This window comes from Ptychodera flava, chromosome 21, assembly GCF_041260155.1.
Source record: "Ptychodera flava strain L36383 chromosome 21, AS_Pfla_20210202, whole genome shotgun sequence".
In the NCBI taxonomy this organism is placed as follows: Eukaryota; Metazoa; Hemichordata; class Enteropneusta; family Ptychoderidae; genus Ptychodera; species Ptychodera flava.
Window position 1 is genome coordinate 24,570,915 of NC_091948.1, and position 18,705 is coordinate 24,589,619.

An 18,705-nucleotide genomic window follows, 5' to 3' on the forward strand; every position below is an offset into this window, starting at 1 on the left:
TTTAGAAATTATTTTACCTATCATCATTTGTCTTGAATCCAAGCCTTTCTTATAGAGGGAATGTTCTAATTTGAAACACCATGTGGCTAATGTTTACATTAACCCCTTGACTACCTATGGTGCCGGATATATCCGGCGCCATATTGAATTACCATATACCTAGAGTGCCGGAAATATCCGGCACAGTTAAATAGTCGTATTTGCTTTGTTTTTGTCCCTACAAATCCCGTAATTTCGGTGTCGGCACGCAGCGCAACTAAGGTTGATGTATTCCGATCTTGCCTGAATCTGATTGCGCCCCCGTACGTCCGAATATGGCCAAAATCCGGAAGCAAATGTCGTGACCCATGACCTCGACCCTGAAAGGTCAGGCTGATCACAGAAGCGTCGCGCTGATTGTTTACAGTTTTCAGAACTACGGACGATCGCGAAGATGTTTATGGTTTGTTTTTTTTAATGAAATATGTTTATTTATTGAAAACAAATGATTTATATGTAAATATGTTCTATCAACAGCAATATCCTTGATTGAAACTATAGGAAATACAATTTTTTACTATACGCCAGTGAAATTTTATAGCAGCCATATTATCAATATGACTGGTCACATCACTGGTCATGTGTTTGGTCATGTGATATGTTGTTCCCTAAAATGTATTTTTAAATATTGTGAATTTTTTTTTCATAAATCATAACCATTTGAGATGCATGTTTCCTCAAGTAAGACATAAAGCAGGTGTTTACAAATATAACACGTGATGATTTTCAAATACAGAATCATGTCAGATGCTGATGTTTGTGGTTCATTTACTCTCCCTTTTGTGAGAAAAATCTTAAATAGGTACATCTATGAATAAAGTAAAGGGTAGTTATTATTACATATGTAAAGACAATGCCATGAAAATTGCCAATGTATTCAAATTTGCTTCATTTTATGGATTCAAAGACGTCCTGATGCTTCAAATATTCATATTCTTTGCCAACTCTGGTCACATGATGTGTCATGTGATCAGTCACGTGACCTGGAAATACAAAACATATGTATGAAAAAGTGGGAAATTTCATGCTGATTCAGAAAATATATGGTTCATTGGTACTTACTTAATTTTTACTCTAAGCAGTGTTCATGCTATGACCACACCCAAGATTTTATCAATATTTACATAAGGGGCCTGGTATATAGGAATACTTTGGCCTTGGTAGTCAAGGGGTTAATGCTGTAAAATACAGTAGTCTCAGCTCTGCTTTCTGTGAAAAAAGTGACTTATTTGATGCCTGACTGTGAATATTTTCAACTTGGCCAATAACCATAAGCTTTGTCTACACTGTTGTTGCAAAAATATTCTACGTTGGTGTAAAGATTCTGTGCATGTTAAATAATATTTGTACTGTAGAAATTTTGTTTAATTAACCATTTGTATTTGGCTTGCATTCATTCACTCATATTCAGGTAGTGTGTATTGCTATCCCAGCGTAGGGTAACTTTTGGCATTGTGTAGTAGGTATTATGTTCATTGCCATGGCTAAATGGATGTGCATTGCTATGTAAGCTTATATTTCTTCTGTGTCTGTGTATGGTTTTCCATTCAATACCTATAATGTGGCTAGTCTTTTCATGATATATGGTCATTTTTGTCAATCTGGTTCCAGTGAGCAGCAGTACGGACAGTGACAAGGAAGTTGATGGTCAGACCAAGGGTGAGGATTCCCCAGTCACTTCATCAGACACTGGAACTGACATCCCTCCTGCAGGTGAGCAATCCATCCACAGAGAGGATGGCATAAATAGATAGCTAGTGAAATTGGTGGATTAAGAATTCTTTACCCACAGATCTATTGGTCAAAATATAGAGCATGTGATATCAACATGAAAAGAAATCATTCTTAAAATACATATGTAATCCAGGTAAACTTTTACATGTAAGCTACCAGGGTCTATCGTTCAGTAAAATCTGCATGTTGAGTCATTCTTCTTTTATTAAGTTTCAAATGAACTGTGTTAATATGTCTTTTGTTCGTGACTGATTTAATCTGAGTGATGAAGAGACAGTACATTTCTTTTCTAATCGTGTCTGTACCTAAAAAGAAGTTGACATTGGATTAGAATCAGCCAACGTATCCCAGCTGTGGAAATTTCTGATCATAGTTCTTTATTTTTTGTGTGTTTCAGATCTTAAGCCAGTCAACATTCCAGATGACCTGTTTAGCATCATATTTGAATGTGAGGGTAAATCCCAACCATGGAGGGCGCTGTTGGCATGCTGTGTGTCACTGAAAAGACCAATCCTGGCAGTTTTAGCGGCCTGCTATAAGGTAAATGTTCATGCAAGCTCATCAAGATAATCATACAACTCATTCTTGCAAAAATTCCAGAAGTTGTACCATTTTATACATAGCACCAAATATTTAAATTCTCCACCATGCATTGTGATATTTTTTTTCTTTCATTTTACTTTTTAATCCTGTTATACATGAAAAGTAGTTTTATGTTAAAATTTACAATCTACTTTGAACAGTTTGATAATTTGTCAAATATATCTGCCAGGTACTGCACTTGTCTCCATCGATGGCGTACGTAGTTGTCATTCTTCTGAAACAAGCCGGCAATATGGATACTGTAATGTATAACATTGAACGTATTTTCAAAATAGTTGTGTGTGAAATTCTTTATCCAGTGTAAGTCCCAACACTAACAACAGTGCCATAGGTCAAAATTAGAAATGAAACAAAGAGCAGAGATGATAGTTTCCACATCATTTTATTTTACAGGAAGCATCTGTGTTACATTGTCTGTGTGTCTGGCTGCTGACATGCATGGACGAAGCACACGTTGCCTTGGTAACACAGGACATGACAACAGTGCAGTGGCATAGATGGAGTCTTGATGACCTGTCAATCATTCTTGATGTTGCCATGGAGAACAAGTACTACTCTCTAGTGGTGAAGGCCTTCAGCGTTTTTGATCCGGTGAGACATTTATGAATGATCTTGACAGAGTTCAAGTTGTATTCTGATTTCAAATCTAACTTCAACATAAACTGCATCATGTTGCTTCTATCTGCAACCTATATGTGTACATTGTATATTAGGATCTGCCATTTCATATTTTTTTTCTATCAATTTTGATCAAATTTAAACCTTCATAAAGAATCTAACTTCGGTCTAACAGCAAGTGAACACTGGATGTAGTGTAGTGTTCAAACTCAGTCTTTTTGTCAAGTTTTGCAGCTTAGTGTCTGTTAGCCTTTTACTAATATTTTTGCTTCAATTTCAGAACTGTGCATTGATGGGGTTCCTGAACTTTGTGGAAGCATTTTTAGCGTTCCATGATGCAGACCTTTGTAAACTTCATTTGAGAAAATTCCAGGATGCACTCCTGCAGGTTTGTCCTTCGCATACCTTGTTGTCATGGCAGCCAGCTTTGAGCATTTGTCATAACCGCGTTCCTTGTTGAACTTGTACTCTGTGAGAAATGAAAATCAAGATGCATTCACAGAAAATGATCTGTAGTGTACCTTTTATGAAAAAATAGGAGTCTATAGCCTTTGCATTCAGTTAGGAAAAAGCATGTTTTCAAATGTGTCATTTATTAAGGTTCCATGACTAAAATTACACAACTTTTTTGTGTAACTCAATGGTTCTACTCTGGAATGAAAAGGACACATGTACAATGTGTACTACGACTCAGTACACCCAAGAGATCACAGGATGGCAGTACAATCAAATTCACCTGTACAAACAGATATGGAAAGACACTTATTTCTATGCATGTTTGCGCACTTGGGTTTGTTTTTACCATGGTCTGTTGAAATTCTGGGTTTGACCGATTCTGCCAACAAGTGGTAATTGATCAGTGCACTTTGATATAGAACTTTGTCGATAACTTTGGAGCTTAGCTGAAAAATTCATGACATATGGGCTTTGCATCTTAAATGCACCTTGGGGAGAGTTTTATGGACAGTCTATATGTTCTACAGTAGATGTACTCTTCCGGTCTTCTGTTTGTGCAGACTCATGAAACTTTGATGCGTGTGGCAGTGAAATCAGAATGAATTTTTACCTCCCATTTGCCATACATATATGGCAATTGGGAGGTTATATGGTTGGAAAAAGTCTGTATGTGAGATGTCTGTCTGTATGTATGTATGTATGTATGTATGTATGTATGTATGTATGTATGCATGTATGGATGTATGTCTGTCCGTCCAACGCAAAAACTCCGAAACTGCTGCATGTATTAAGCTGATTTTTGGTGTAGTGATGCCATATATGGTGTAGATGTGCCGTTGTTAAAATGAACTTTTTAGTCTCATAGATATGCAAATGAGGTAGAACAAATGGCGAAAATGGTCAAAAATCAATAACTCAGGAACTACTCATCTGATCATTGTCATATTTCTAATCTCCTTGTCTCTATGAAAGTGAAAATTAAATTTTTTCCCAGTAGAGTTGATCCAAGGTACATGTATAGCAGCAGTTTGTTCATGATTTTATGTAAGAGAATGGGTGAAAGTTTCGTAGAGGAAAGGGGGAGCAGAATTTTAAAAATTTCAGTTTGGAAGTGTGTTACCTTGAGCAAGTCATCCATTGATTGTATTCCCTTCAAGACCACATGTATTGATGAGTACACCTCACCCATTGATGTTTTAGCCATGCTTGCAAGATATGGTGAAGAAATAAATCATATCATAAATGTTTTTGATTTACAGTGCAGAAGAAGTAGAAACGATATTCAGCTTGCCCAAATCGGGCATCAAATGTGGTATGAGGAAACGGCTCACAAACTGACAAACATCCTGCTTCAGAAATGCACAACACGATACGACATGAACATGTTGCTGTCTGCGGTCACAGAACGCAATGTGACAAGGTTGTACACAGAGACAGGTAAATTGTAATAATCCATTTCTCTGGCTTTATATTAAAGAAAACATCTTTGATAAAATCTTACATAGTAACAAAATTGAAGAATTTTAGCTTCATATATTGTAGGTAGAATTCATCATCTATTTTCTCATCACAGGCCTGCTTCTAATAGTTCAAATTAGAAAGTTTGTTTCTGTTACTGTTCAGGAACAATTTTATTCACTTTATGTATATCTCTATTGTATTGCATGAAGCAAATATTACACAGAAACAAAAGAAAACATTCAACAATATCTGTGACAGCAGCTTGATTGTTTCTTGATAAGTGTTTGCACATATAAATTTTACTAATCTTTCCATCTGTTTCAATGTACAGATTATGTCAAACTGTACACAGTCTTCAAACTGCTTGAAGATGAGGACATTGACCTCAGAATGGAATGTTTCATAAATCCATCAGAGGACGCCAACAAACAATACTACCAGAACATCATTGATACTCTGCAGGAGAAGGCAAAATTTAATTTAGCTAGGGAGTTTGCTGACATCATGGACCTCCCAACTAATCAAATAACATTCAACAAGGTAAAAAGCACCATTTTTTGTGTTCTGGTTATTTCAAAATAACTGAAGTATCTCTTTTACGTTCTCTTTTCTCCACTGATGAAAAAGCACATACAAGCTGAAGTATTATGATTGTTTATCAAAAACACCATATTTTACATTCATGACATGCGGTCAAGTTATTCCAAAAACACCCCTGTATACATTCTATAAAATACACCACTTGTCTGTAGGTTCGTGTAATTATCGACGTCATTATTCAAATTTTTCATTACCTGCTGTGATCTTATTTTCTGCCAACAGTTGCTGTGTGAATTATCTGCCATTCAAGAATCAAAAGTCTGGCAGAGGCCAGGTGGTCGGGAGACGTTCTGGCTCAAATGCCATCAGACATTCAAACAGCACCAGACCTCACCCAAGGTTGCTGCCAACTTCTTTGAGGTAAATAGGCTTTATCTGTCATAGTATATCTATTATATGTCAGTCATTGATCACAAGGAATACACACATGAAAGAGACATTCAAAATTTATTAAAGAAATAATTCAAACTACAGTACAGATATGATATCTTCTTTGTAGAAAAACTAATCTATATTGATTCCAAGTGATGTCAAAGTTCTGTAATTGACGCAAAAAAACTATATAACTAAATTTTTGACAAGACTCTCAGATGTAACCCGCTTAAGGTGGTTGGAAAGGCTAGAGCATCAGTTATAAATTTAAACAAAACTATTAAAATATAAAAGAAGTCAACATTCTCTGTGGAATAAAAAAAACTAGACATTTGGGCACAAAGGCATTGCAGAGTTATAGCCTGTTAAAACTTCTGAAAAACTGACCAAATAAGAAGAAGTTTGGGAGTCCTTAGTGTATTAACTATGGTAGAGGTCCCCTAGCTTTTAATAAAACGTTTGAAAAGGGAAAGTCATTATTTGCTGTTTTTCAGGAAAGTTTGACAAGGCGGTGCTGGCATTCAGAGTGAGTGACTGCTATTGTAAATGCATTTTTAGATTCTTTGAGTGTCAAAGAGGTGTCAAAAGTGAGATTAACAAAAAAAAATGCTCTATGACTTCAAAAGAGGGGTGCAAATATGGCTTGTTTTCAACACTTTTGACAGAATAACAGTTTTCCCACATAATTGTATACCAATTTAATCCAACTTTGAAATGAGATATGGACATGGAATTTTTACAGCCTATTAACAAGGTTACAGATAAGATTTGTACGGCAGAATTTTCCTGTATTTGAAGTACTTTTTGAAAAATCACATTTTGAAATTTGAAAGAATTTTTAATAATTTTTTAATATATAAACCCATGTAAAATCATAAAAACAAATTTTATTTACAATTCCTGCCGTACAAATCTTGCAATAAATAGTGTCAACATATTTATAACTAATTTGGTAATATTAATACTATCCAATTATTATTAAATTCAAATATGTAAAAAAAATATGAAAAATTAAATTTTAATATTTACTGGTGTCATATTTCAAAATCATGGCTGCAAATATACAATTTTTATATTCTTTGGAGAAAATATTAACTAAGGGAGTTATCCTGAAAATTTGAACTAAATATCTTGATTATAACACTTGAAACTTGACATTAACTCTGAGAAAAGAATTGGTGCAAAAATAGCCTTTCCAACCACCTTAAGAATGGTACTGTACTGTCACTGATGTTATGATTAACAGCGTACAAATCATCCCATGTCCAGGGGCCTTGAGGATATGAGCTGCAGCAGTAAGCATAGGTGCAAAACATTCAAAATATTTATGAATTTCTTTCATTTTCACCAGAATCAGTGCTTTTTTAAAATCTTGGTGAAGTTGTTAACCTTAGACTTTGTTTGCATTTGTCTATGTAAAAAATAGTGAGAGAGGCATACGTTGGCTATATGGTTACAGGTAATAGTTACGTTCTGTGTTCACTGCAACGACAGTCAGCTAGTGTATAATAATCTTTAATTGAGTATATTGTTCTGGGCATTTACTATCGATGATACAATATAACAGTAATTTTGTGCATTGAATAGTTTCCTACACATTTTACATCCTTCATTCATCACAATATCAATTATTCAACAGATTCAAGCAGCCAGACAGAGCTCTATAGTCCAGCAGGTGTATGTCCGAGAACGGGAACAGCTTCTCGGCTTGGCACACCACTGGCTCTCAAAGGAGCAACCACTCATTCAGAGGGAGGATTTAGAGAAGCTAGAACAGCAAATATGGAGGTGCAGAATAAAGGTGGAAGTTGAAAGTTCAGAGGTTAGAGTTTAGAAGTATTATGTGTTTACAAATAGTTTTGTCCCTGACAATACAAGGATAATATTTAATGTTGGAAAAGATCTGTATTGCTTGAAAATGTAACACTCATTTTTGACATATGTTTGCAAATTCTCTGCTTGTTTAATATGTGTGGACTGTAGAATGGAAGTTTTATTTGTAGCGGAGTTGTAAGTTTCACACTTTCATTGTGTTACGGCAATTTTCAAATGTGTGTGTATGTGCTAAGTCCATGATTCATAACAAAGCAGCTAACATCAATATGCCATGCCACTGGAAAATGCAGCAGAAAGGGCTTCTAATTACTGTAGCAGTGTCATGAAAACATGAATGAATGAATGAATGAATGAATGAATGAATGAATGAATGAATGAATGAATGAATGAATGAATGAATGAATGAATGAATGAATAACTAAATAACTAAAGCTACCTTCCTTCCAAATCTTTCACAAAGCTGCAAAGGAGGCAATGACATTTAAAAATAAATTTTTCTTTTAGGTTTTGTTGACTTTGTGACATTTTGAGATTGTTACTCTTCATGTCTTTTTATTCAAAGTGTAGATTTTGGGATTGTTACCTAAATGCATTTTTTTCCCACTTGATTGCTGCTAACAGAGGTCACCTGACACGGATGAAGCAATGCAATTGGATAAGATGTTTCAACTACCAGATAGTGAGAAAGTAGAACCAGATTTCGGTCACCTTGGAAACGAAGAACTGCTGATCAGAGAAACGTACATCATCAAGAGAAACACTCCATCATTGCTTACAGACCCAAAGGTAATCATTTCAACTACACATGTGCGTTTCAGATCACTCCAAAAATGTGACGCTCAAAATTTCATGTTGTACATAGCTCATTAAAATTTATACCTATTAAAGGTTTGATGGAAACGTCACATGGCAAGTTTTCATTTATCACAGTCAGGATCAAGTTTGTTTATCATGAGTATGTAGTGCACTGTCTAAGGCGCATGCATATTCTCCATTGATAATGAGTTGTTATCACCATACTGATACAAACTTCGTGAATGGATTTGCATAAATGAATATATTATGTCATGCTTCAAACAGCCGATGATCAGAAAGGCTGCTCAAAGCCACATCAGCTGAGAGCACAGTGCCAATTGAAAGCAGTATTGATTAATAGAGTCATTCATTTTCTTATTAGAAATGTTAGAGACTACTGGTGCTGTTGAAGCTTATAAGAAAGAGTAAAAAGTCAAATATTGGGGAAAAGGACATAATTACCATTTAGTTGGTGTTGCCATCTTATCTGTCACAGGAAAGCAAAGCTCTTGACAAACTAATCCAACGAGAACTGGAGAATTACTGTATCAGCCAGGCACTGAAACTTGCAAAGCAGTTCCAGTATTACAACCAAGACTTGGCCATCGTCATGACCTGCCTACAGCTGGCACAGGGAACACTGAATGTTCATGAGATTGATCCTCTCATGAAGGAGTTGCCAAAGAAGGGTCGCGACAGACGGACGTCATGGAGTTGGATGAGTGGAGGTTTGAGCAGGTCTACCAGCTGTAAGTGATTTCTAGTATCTCAAATATCTCTTGAATTTTATTGATTGTAGCATATATTGTTTATCGAAAATCATTTTCACTCTTCCCTATTATTCATTTACTAAAATAATTTTCACTTTTCATTATGATTTACATAATATTGTCATATATATTTGTTTGAAGCTGATTCAGCTGATAAAATTTCATAATGGCTTGGAATTTCTATCTCTCTGAATAGTTCATATTCCTCCGGTGCACATGATACTTTCACAACAGCTTCTTTTCATACTATCTACAATTTGTAGGCTATTATATTACAAACACAGGCTAGTTCAAAGCAGGGGACACTTTTTCTCTAATTGGTGTTACCAGTAGCCTACTGTCTGTCATTTAAGATTTCTGAATTTCTTGTCTTTATTTAGAAATTTCTTGAAATTCCCTTCAGTAAGCCTGAGATACAGCACATGCAAAATGTAAAATTTTCTGGAGTCAGAGAAAATGCTCTTTTGCCACTTTCATTTCAACTTGGCCGAAGGACAAAGTTGTTGCAGAACCATTGAATTTTTCCTTCCATTGATTACGGTTTGTAGAATTACTGAAAGCACATCTCCATTGTTTTCTTTCATCAGTCGCCAGCTTGAGCAGTTTCCAGAGTGACACCTTCACGCAGGATGTGGAGGATGTCATTGAAACCATGGAGACGATAACAGAGCACTGCACCCTGGGAAAGACGTGCTGTCTGAGGATCCTGAATTGTTACACCATTGGCCAGGTGCGTCTTTTCCCATCCTTGGCACAACTCAGTGACCACAACCATTTTGTTTAAACCCTAGCATTTTCATTTTGATGGCTGGACTCATTTATCATGAAATGAGGTTGAACAGATTAAAGTACAAGTTCTAATCTGTGGTTATTCATGCCTAATCTGACGCTTTATCTGAGTGAACGTTTCAAGTTTGCCAGACATATGTTGTTTGTGGAGGAGAGAAGACCAGACATTTGCCAGATAATTTTTATTTGGGAGGAGAAGAGGTGAAATTTAAAAGACATTTTAGTCAGTGAAGAGTAAATGTAAGTTTGGTCCAAAATTATGCAGAACAGTGCAGAAAAATTCATAAAAATAGGTAAAATGTTGCACTAGAATTTTGGTTGGAAAAATTACAGCACTCAAATGGTTAAGGAGACAACCCCACAAAAATCCAGGCTAAAGCATTGTGACAAACCAATCTATTGAACAAGTCAACATTAATGGTAAAAAACTTGCAAAAAAATGTCAACTGTCTGTTTGTACCACTGTATCATAAAATTTTCCATACTGTAAAACCAGATGGGCTAAATCTCCATGTGGAGAGCTTTTTCCACAAAGGCATAACGGACACAGACAACAACCAAATTTATGCTCACACATTGGTATTCCCATTGTCCATCTTTCAATTTTCACAAGTGTAGAATAAAATTGTTTTCATTAATGACATTTGTTATCAGGTATTGAACAAAAGCTATGAAAGTATCGTGAAGCATGGCCGTTTTGATGTGCTGAGAGAAGTTCTGACGTCTGAGCACGCTCACAGGTTTCCACTTGCCAAGACCTACATACAGAGCAGTGGCATCACTGATGATGAGGTGAGTGTTTTACAAATGAGAGATTGCTTCAAATCTCATGAAATTATTCTTTTCAAGCAAGGAGGTGTTAAGTCTTTCAATTCATCTACTTGACTTATCACATATTAATATCGATTTTCAGAATGGAACAATCCTCTATTTTCCTGTACAGCATTGTTGCAACAAGTTTCAACCAATTAAAGACAACAATGCTGACGCTAATTAACATAATTTATGAAGGTCATGCACTGCTCATTACATTCTATGCTCCGGATGTTGAACCATAGTTCTGTAATCTTCCAATGTGAAAAAAATTCCATTACAAGCGTGTTGTTTCTGTCCTTCTTTCAGCTGGCTGGTTTCCTGTCTGATGCAATTACACATTCTTTGTCCATCTTCACTGGATATGAGGATGATGGTAGGTTGACACAATCATCATTTGATATATTTAAAGTATGTAGAACACTCTCAGTGTTACATGCAAAGCCTCAATCATTGAAAGGGGAATTTACTTCTAGACAGGCATTCTAAGTTTCATGCATTTACATGTATATCGCAACATGACTGTCTCCAGACTCTATGCAGTTGCCATGCTTGGTAAAAAGCCAAATTCCTGTGTAGAATTCAATGGGAATTGTGCTGCTCTGTCAGACACACTGTACCACTCTGCGCAACCTTCCTTGATATGACTATTTGATTACTTTATAATGTTGTGTAAAACATGTGAGAAATGCTCAGATTCATTGAGCAGTATTACCTGCAGGTATTGAAAGTAAAGGCAAGACTTAGCTGTGTGTCCATAGCTGTATGTGGTTGTTTTCTGACTGGTCTTTTACGCCCCACCACAGCTATGAAACATGATACTGTGTGTGTTTTACAATACGGCTCATCCACATCTGTGTGTGAGCCACCCTTGGTAAAATTTACCAATACCACCAATGAGTTGTGTATTTTGCTTTCTTAATGTGACTGTAGGTAAATTTGGATTAAGGAAGAAATGTAAGACAAAATTGGAAAAAATATGAGTGTGATCAGGTTGCTAGTGGAAAAAAATGGAAAAATGTGATATAAGTGTTCTTGCTATGAAAAAAGCATTTTCTCAAAAGACTACCCGGTATAAAATATTAGTTGGTTAGGAAGTGATTTCCGATCTCTTCTTGTTTTATTTGATTCTTCAGATGCACCAGACAGTGGTGGAGAGCTGATTTTCAGTCCAATTCAAAACCGTGAGAATTTCATCAATCTGGTGAAACTGTGCGACAACCCAGCAGTGCTTGGAAACAGACTTCTTGACACGGCTGCATCGTTTGCCAGCTCCAACACTGAAGAGTCAAACCAAGGTAATTATGAACTTTTCTCCCAACTACTGTCGATGAATGGGGGGAGGGGAGAGAGAGAGACATGCTCACAGAAGAAAGATAGAAACATTTAAACCACGTAACTACTAGTTATTATTGATTTCAGCTTTTGCCGTTGAGATTGAGCTGTTGGTGCGAGGTCATCAGTGCCACACACTGTGTTACAACATGGAAGGTATAGCCTCAGTGCTGCGTACCTGCAGGACACGAAGTATGGTGCTAGCAGCGGCAGAGGAGTATTCATTATTGGTAAGAACACAGTTCCTCATCTAAATGATCACTTTTCTCGTGTTGTTGATCTTAATGTTCTGCTGTTTCCTTTCATCAGTGGTGCCACCACTTTGGGAAATTAAATGTATTCTTTTTGATTGGTTTCACTTAAATCTAACAATTTTCTTTGTGTATCTGTAAATTCATAATTTGTATTTTCACCCAATTCTCCTATGTCAGGTAAGTTTTCTTAATTCTTCAGAGCTGATTTGGTCTCCGTCAAGGTTAATCACTCTGAGAAAATTTCGTAGCCTCACACAGAAATACATCACAGAAATGTTACTGGTGGTAATGTCAGTGTTACATGCTCTCTCTATAGGGAACATGTACATGGCACCTTTACTTACATTTTAACCCTTTGAGTGCCAAAGTCAATTGTTGTTGCCTTTATTAAACATACCCAAGATTTCTTGCCAAAATTTTGATGAAAAACTTCAGCCAATGAAGTGTGATGTCCATTTGGTCCAAAATTATCAAAAAAGTTACAGAATAATGCATAAAATGTCGTACTAAAATTTTGATGGGAAAAATGCACATTTTTAGCTCATATTTGGTTTTGTATATAAATACCATAAAGAGCTTATATGATGAGTCGGTGGCGTCTGTATGTCTGTATATTTGTGGGTATGTATGTGCGGGTGTATGTCTGTCACACACAAAGGCTCCCATACCGCCAGAGCTACTGTATCAGTATTTGGTGTACAGGTAGATGCAGGGGTTGAGATGTGAATTTGTTCAAATGAACACATCAGTGTCAAAATGTGCAAATGAGGTAAGAAAAAGTGAAATCCTGCAAATGTGCAGGAGTGATGGCATGCCAGTAAGAAACAGGCCAACTCCACTGATCTTGAGTCATTTCCTGTCATTGTTTATGAATTATTACCGTACATATTAACAGACCTGCTGAAACCATAGACAGTAGAGGGGTGGGAGACTGCTATACTCAAACTAAGAGGGGCTTGTTGCTGCTATGCATGTTGCTAAAGTTGACCTCCAGTACCTAAAGTTTCAGACCTTAATTACTTTTGTCATTCTTGTTTTTCTGGTTTAAATATTTCTTGTTGTTTTTCTGGTTGTACTGTGCAGAAATCATTGTCATAAACATCAACGTAGAATTTTCCTGCACTTAACAGATAGAAACAACATTTATTGTTGATCATTGGTAACCCATACTGGTATATACCAATTCTGATCAAATTTGAGCGACACCTTATAATTGCGGTATTTTTTCTCAATTTCTCATCTGACAGGTTCGACTATTGACTGGTGTTGGCAGGTACAGTGAGATGACTTACATTTTTGACATTCTGATGAAAGTTCAACAGTTTGAACTTCTGTTCAGGAAAGGGATTAAGGTAAGTATTCAAGGTGTTATACCTGAGTGAGAACTGGTCGCTATGGCATACAGCAGTGAGGTTTCAAATAGATAATTTTTAAAGCTAACTTTATAATTCACAAAAAAATTCCTGTGTGGCATGTACCATTATTCCATTCCTGTCTGCACGCTGGGCAAAAGGACATGACGTTTCCAGGTTGCATCATGGGTACTGTGGCATTATGGGTACTAGATAGAATCGACTTTGGCTGCCGCAATGATGTGATTTAACTTCCCAGTTGCTAATAAGAACACACCATAGCATACAGTATAACAATATTCTATTTGATTTTGTAGACTATTATTGGAGACAGCCTTTCACACAGTGTACATGTATTTCTTGATATGTATTTGATATTACATGCAATTTCAAATTGACTCTTGTAATTTTGTAATGTTTGTTTGCAATCTTGATCTTTAAAAGTTTTGGTTAACTTAACAAGTGACATAATCAGAGCAAATGCTTTGAGCTGATATAATATAAATGTACTGTTAGATTTCAGCCATTCTCTGTTTGTTATTCTAGGATGATAAGCTAAAAGTTGCTCTCTTGGACTACTTGAAAAGATGCTGCCCTGAAGATAAAGATACATTCACAATGGTGGCATTGAAGTTTAGTATGCACAGAGAAATTGCAGAGTTGCTTGAAGTTGAGGCAAAGAAATTTCTCCAACATATACAGCACAACTATAAAAACCTTGGTGAGTAGTCCAACTCAAGAATGTATAAGATTTGAAAGATATTTTGTGATTATGTGTCGCCAAATTGTTGTTGCATCTATCTCCGTAGAGCTACTTTTATGGATCAGATATTCTGATTTGATATGGATTGATGATGCTTGAAATTTAGGGATACTTCTGCCAATCAGAACAGCTGTTACTGGAGTACTTCTTTGATGTAAGTGCATAGAATGGTTCCATAAACCCATGGATCTTGTCCTTTTGCTAATTTTCACAATCAAAAAGAAGTGAATGGCATGTTTTTGGGCATAAATTGAACTGCAAAGACGGTAGCTTGTAGGTCTATATTTTAAATTTTCTCTTTGTGAAACACGTTTCTACAGTCTTGGGTCAAAAAATTGAAATGAAACCTCTGTCAAAGGTATTTTTCTATCCATTGGTTAGTATATGATATATTGGTATTGGGAAAAAGCACTGCCAGTATGAGTACATGGCTTATTTCTGTGATCAACACAGCAAACAAAATGGATAATTGCAGGGACTGTGAGTTTTCTCAATTGATGATAATCTATATTTGGTGAGTTAAATTTCCTTCAGTTATCCTAAACACACAGTATTCTTGTCCTAGATTCCAGCCCAGACTTGCAGAATTCTTTGCAGAGTGTTCTTCAATTCTATGCAGATGCTGCTGAAAGTTATGTCAAGGTAGGAGAATCACATATTTCCTGTGCATGTGTTGCATCTGCAAAAATATCCAAGACATTTTTGTGCTTTCTGTCACTAGTAATTTTTTTTTTAACCCTGCTCCAGTTTTCAATACTCATCTCTAAGTGAAGTGTAACTATTTCTATATAAACTAGAGATAAAGCTCTTAAGTGTCTGCAGGTCGTCATAGACTTCAATCAGCAAATAATTACTGCCCTCATATACTCCATCGTTGCCTGAATACAAAACATGTTAAACCTTATCGTTATTAATTTTTTTACAGTACATCAATTTTCTAAAGGAATATTTAATACTTTGATTGTTGTCAGGTTGGGTGTTTGAGACATGCTGAGAAGTGTGTGAAAAAGGTTAGACTGTTGGCACTACAGATGCACTTGCTGTCCACCAGAACCAAAGTTATCAACCTCAGCCAACGAGATGTCAATGTCTTCATTGCTAAACATCCAAGATTCCCAGAGGTAAATAGTAGACCAATTGCAGATAATGTTGAAATGAGAAGAAATTGAAGTTTAAAATTGTTTCATTATGCTTGAGTGACTTACTGTGTCATTGACACAATGAAGTATTTAATCAGCCAAATTTTTATGGCAGTTGTCAAGATATTACGGGGTTGTTTTACAGAAGGTAGTATGTGCCCCGAAAGTAAAAGACTTAAACTTTTGCTCAAAATTTCCTAAATGAAACTTTCAACCATTCTCTCATCAAATCAAAAATAAAAATTGGAGATTACTTTGCAAAGTTTGGAACTAGAGAAATATTACCTAAAATTATATTATATTTGAAATTAAAAATGGCGGCCATCCCTGTGCTACCTCTATTGGAAAAAATTGAAATTTGGATTTTCAAAAAACTAAGACGGTGAAAATATTCCTTTTACCAAGAGCTTTCAAATGAGCTCCAACGTGTAGTATATCAGAAAAAAGTACATTTTTATTCAATAGGATATTTCAAGATAAATTTATTGATTACTTATGCACTTCTACTGGTGTCATTGTTATGCATACCTTGGTCCTGATAATGTCAATTTACCTAGTAATTGTCATCTGGGATATTGAATGAACTGAACCCACCGACTGAATTTATATTTGGTCATTCTGTGTACCCCAGGCATTGATGGTGAGTGAAGCGTATGGCAAACACACAGACTGGTCCACAGCCATCTACAACAATGTAGTTGTCGATGGTGATTTCCGATACTTAGAAGACTTCAAGGCTCACCTACCACTCCCCTCATCGCTATTGTCAGAAGTGGCTACCAGGTATGTGTTTTGCCTAACGGTTTTCAAAATTTTGCAGATCAGAAGCAGGTTTGTGAATTGCATCAGAGTCATTGCATTTGTGCCTTGGGGTCTATTATCATTGCTTACATGGAGAGTGCACCAGGTGCACACCTAAACACAGAACGGTTTCACAAAGGAATTGACCAATCAATGACAACTTTTGTGAAAACCTCTGCATATCAGGCCAAATGTTTTCAAAATCAATGAAAGTACAAGTTTCCATTGATTTCATTGTTGATAAAATATTAGAAGTGTATATCCTGACAAAATAATCAAATAGGAATTGCATATTGATCAGACTACATTTAATGACAATTACCTAAAACTGTTTGCCAGTAGTTTCAGCAAATTGCCACTTCATTGATTCATACTGTTTCAACCATTACATAAGGCACCAACTACTTAGTGAAAGGGAAAACAGAAAGAAATCAAGGAATATGGGAGAGAAAAGTTTGCTCGCTGAAGTGAGAAGACAAGGATTGGGGCAGGCTACAAGCAAAATAATACTACATGACACCCCTGTCCATAGTTGCATATTTTTGCATTTGTAGCTGTTCATTGTGCCGTCTATAACCTCATGTTCAAATAAACCAATTTGCTGATCTACCACATCTGCTGATACTGTTCTGTGCAAGATTATTGGCATTCATCTTATATCTTCCTCCAGTAAATTTTTCTCTTCTTGCCCTAATCAGTAGGCCACCATAGCTATGTGTAGAAATTTGCATATGAAATTCTCTTTCTCCCTTCCCAGGTACAAACGCGACAGCAGCAAGTCATCAGCCACCATTGCAAACATGAAGAAACTATTGTCATACTTCTCTGATGTGGAACTTCAGTACAGACTGGCCACTGAGTTTGGATTCAACGAGATAGCCATGACACTGCTGCAGGGAGAAGGAGGTGCTTTTCTCAAAGATGTTGTATGAAATATATGTCTGGCAAGTTCTTATGTGCTTCTTCGGTGTGACAACAAGGATGGCTTAGACATTTAAAGATGGGCTATTTTTATTATTTTGTTGCCATCATGTATGCTACTGAAGGACAATTACCTGCATTGAACAATTTACAAATCAACATATTCCTAAGGGTTCAGTTGGTTCACAAAGCTATTAGAGGGTCCCCAAAAAGAATCTGATTATTTCATAGTGAAGATTGGCCCCATTGTTCTTCATGTACACCCTTATGTCTTCATTACAGAGGCTCACATCTTGAAGAAATAGTGTTGTTCACAGTTACTGATTTTTTACCAAATATAGTGGCATGCGCAACATCTGACACTGCCACTTGAAATGTGGAGAAATTTTGTCGGTGTTGCATGCATGGCTGTTATTACAGCTTGTAGTCTTAACTGATAATGTGTCTTTTAGTGTTCATTGTAACATTAGCAGTCACCTTCAAAGTTATATTTTTGTCATTCTTGAATGCGTAATTTCCAAAAATGAAATCAAAATTTGCAACAAATATTTATTTTTGCATATTAATGATATAACAGTGACATCATTTGCAAACAGCGCTAGTCAACAAACTACTGATTTAGGAACAGCCCTATTTAACAAACATCCTGAATGTATTGGTAATGTTCAGAGACTTGCAGGAAATTTTTGCAAGCGTATCCACATGGCAAACAAAGAGGCTGAAATTCTTTATTTTTATCTACATTGTTGGACCATAGGCAGTGTAGGATTTGTATGAATGTTTAGGATTAGATACAAACAGCACAACAAATGCAAGGAATACTCAACAACATGTAATGCAGCATGTACTAGTGTCAAATATTGGATCATATTTATGCGAGGTATTCTGATAGGTTCAGAGGTCATGGGTCAAACTACGTACTGAACATTCAGTGTTGAGAAATTTTTGAGATATTTCTTAGTAGCCAAGTGCCAAACTTCGGAGACCCCATTTGAATAGAACTTTGAAGCATTGTACATGTGTGCAGTGTGTTACAGTAGTCAATTCCAATTTTTTTGAACTGTATTCTTGTCGCACAATACAAAATGCCGAGTAAAGTTGTCTCTTAGACTAGATATCCACACTATGTGAGAGTATTTACACATGGAAGATTATAAATGCTATATGAAGTTCCCAATGTTTGAAGAAAGTGCAATAAAAATACCAATATCTAATTTCTTTTCTTTCATGTTGTTTTTGTTCTTTTGGCTCAGA

General features: G+C 36.1%; 2 protein-coding genes across 3 annotated transcripts in view; both read left to right on the top strand.

The window, feature by feature from the left end:
• The window catches only part of LOC139121807 (spatacsin-like), a 40,105-nt gene extending 21,445 nt beyond the window's left edge, over nt 1–18,660 (top strand). The window contains exons 23-43 of one of the 2 annotated variants that reach the window (XM_070687005.1): nt 1,651–1,752; nt 2,171–2,313; nt 2,770–2,967; nt 3,275–3,382; nt 4,710–4,887; nt 5,243–5,451; nt 5,734–5,871; nt 7,523–7,705; nt 8,341–8,505; nt 9,011–9,263; nt 9,872–10,014; nt 10,728–10,865; nt 11,196–11,262; nt 12,023–12,184; nt 12,309–12,451; nt 13,723–13,827; nt 14,374–14,548; nt 15,156–15,232; nt 15,562–15,711; nt 16,361–16,512; nt 17,288–18,660. The gene's annotated coding sequence lies outside the window, so the exon portion shown is untranslated. Of the gene's footprint in view, nt 1–1,650; nt 1,753–2,170; nt 2,314–2,769; nt 2,968–3,274; nt 3,383–4,709; nt 4,888–5,242; nt 5,452–5,733; nt 5,872–7,522; nt 7,706–8,340; nt 8,506–9,010; nt 9,264–9,871; nt 10,015–10,727; nt 10,866–11,195; nt 11,263–12,022; nt 12,185–12,308; nt 12,452–13,722; nt 13,828–14,373; nt 14,549–15,155; nt 15,233–15,561; nt 15,712–16,360; nt 16,513–17,287 lie in introns of those variants that run through there. The other variant, XM_070687004.1, reaches the window with a different exon arrangement.
• On the top strand, nt 1,623–17,462 carry LOC139120936 (spatacsin-like). The gene is made up of 21 exons (XM_070685526.1): nt 1,623–1,752; nt 2,171–2,313; nt 2,770–2,967; nt 3,275–3,382; nt 4,710–4,887; nt 5,243–5,451; nt 5,734–5,871; nt 7,523–7,705; nt 8,341–8,505; nt 9,011–9,263; nt 9,872–10,014; nt 10,728–10,865; nt 11,196–11,262; nt 12,023–12,184; nt 12,309–12,451; nt 13,723–13,827; nt 14,374–14,548; nt 15,156–15,232; nt 15,562–15,711; nt 16,361–16,512; nt 17,288–17,462. The coding sequence occupies exons 1-21, from the start codon at nt 1,623–1,625 to the stop codon at nt 17,460–17,462; spliced, it is 3,192 nt and encodes a 1,063-aa protein (XP_070541627.1).
• Nucleotides 18,661–18,705: the final 45 nt, after the last annotated feature.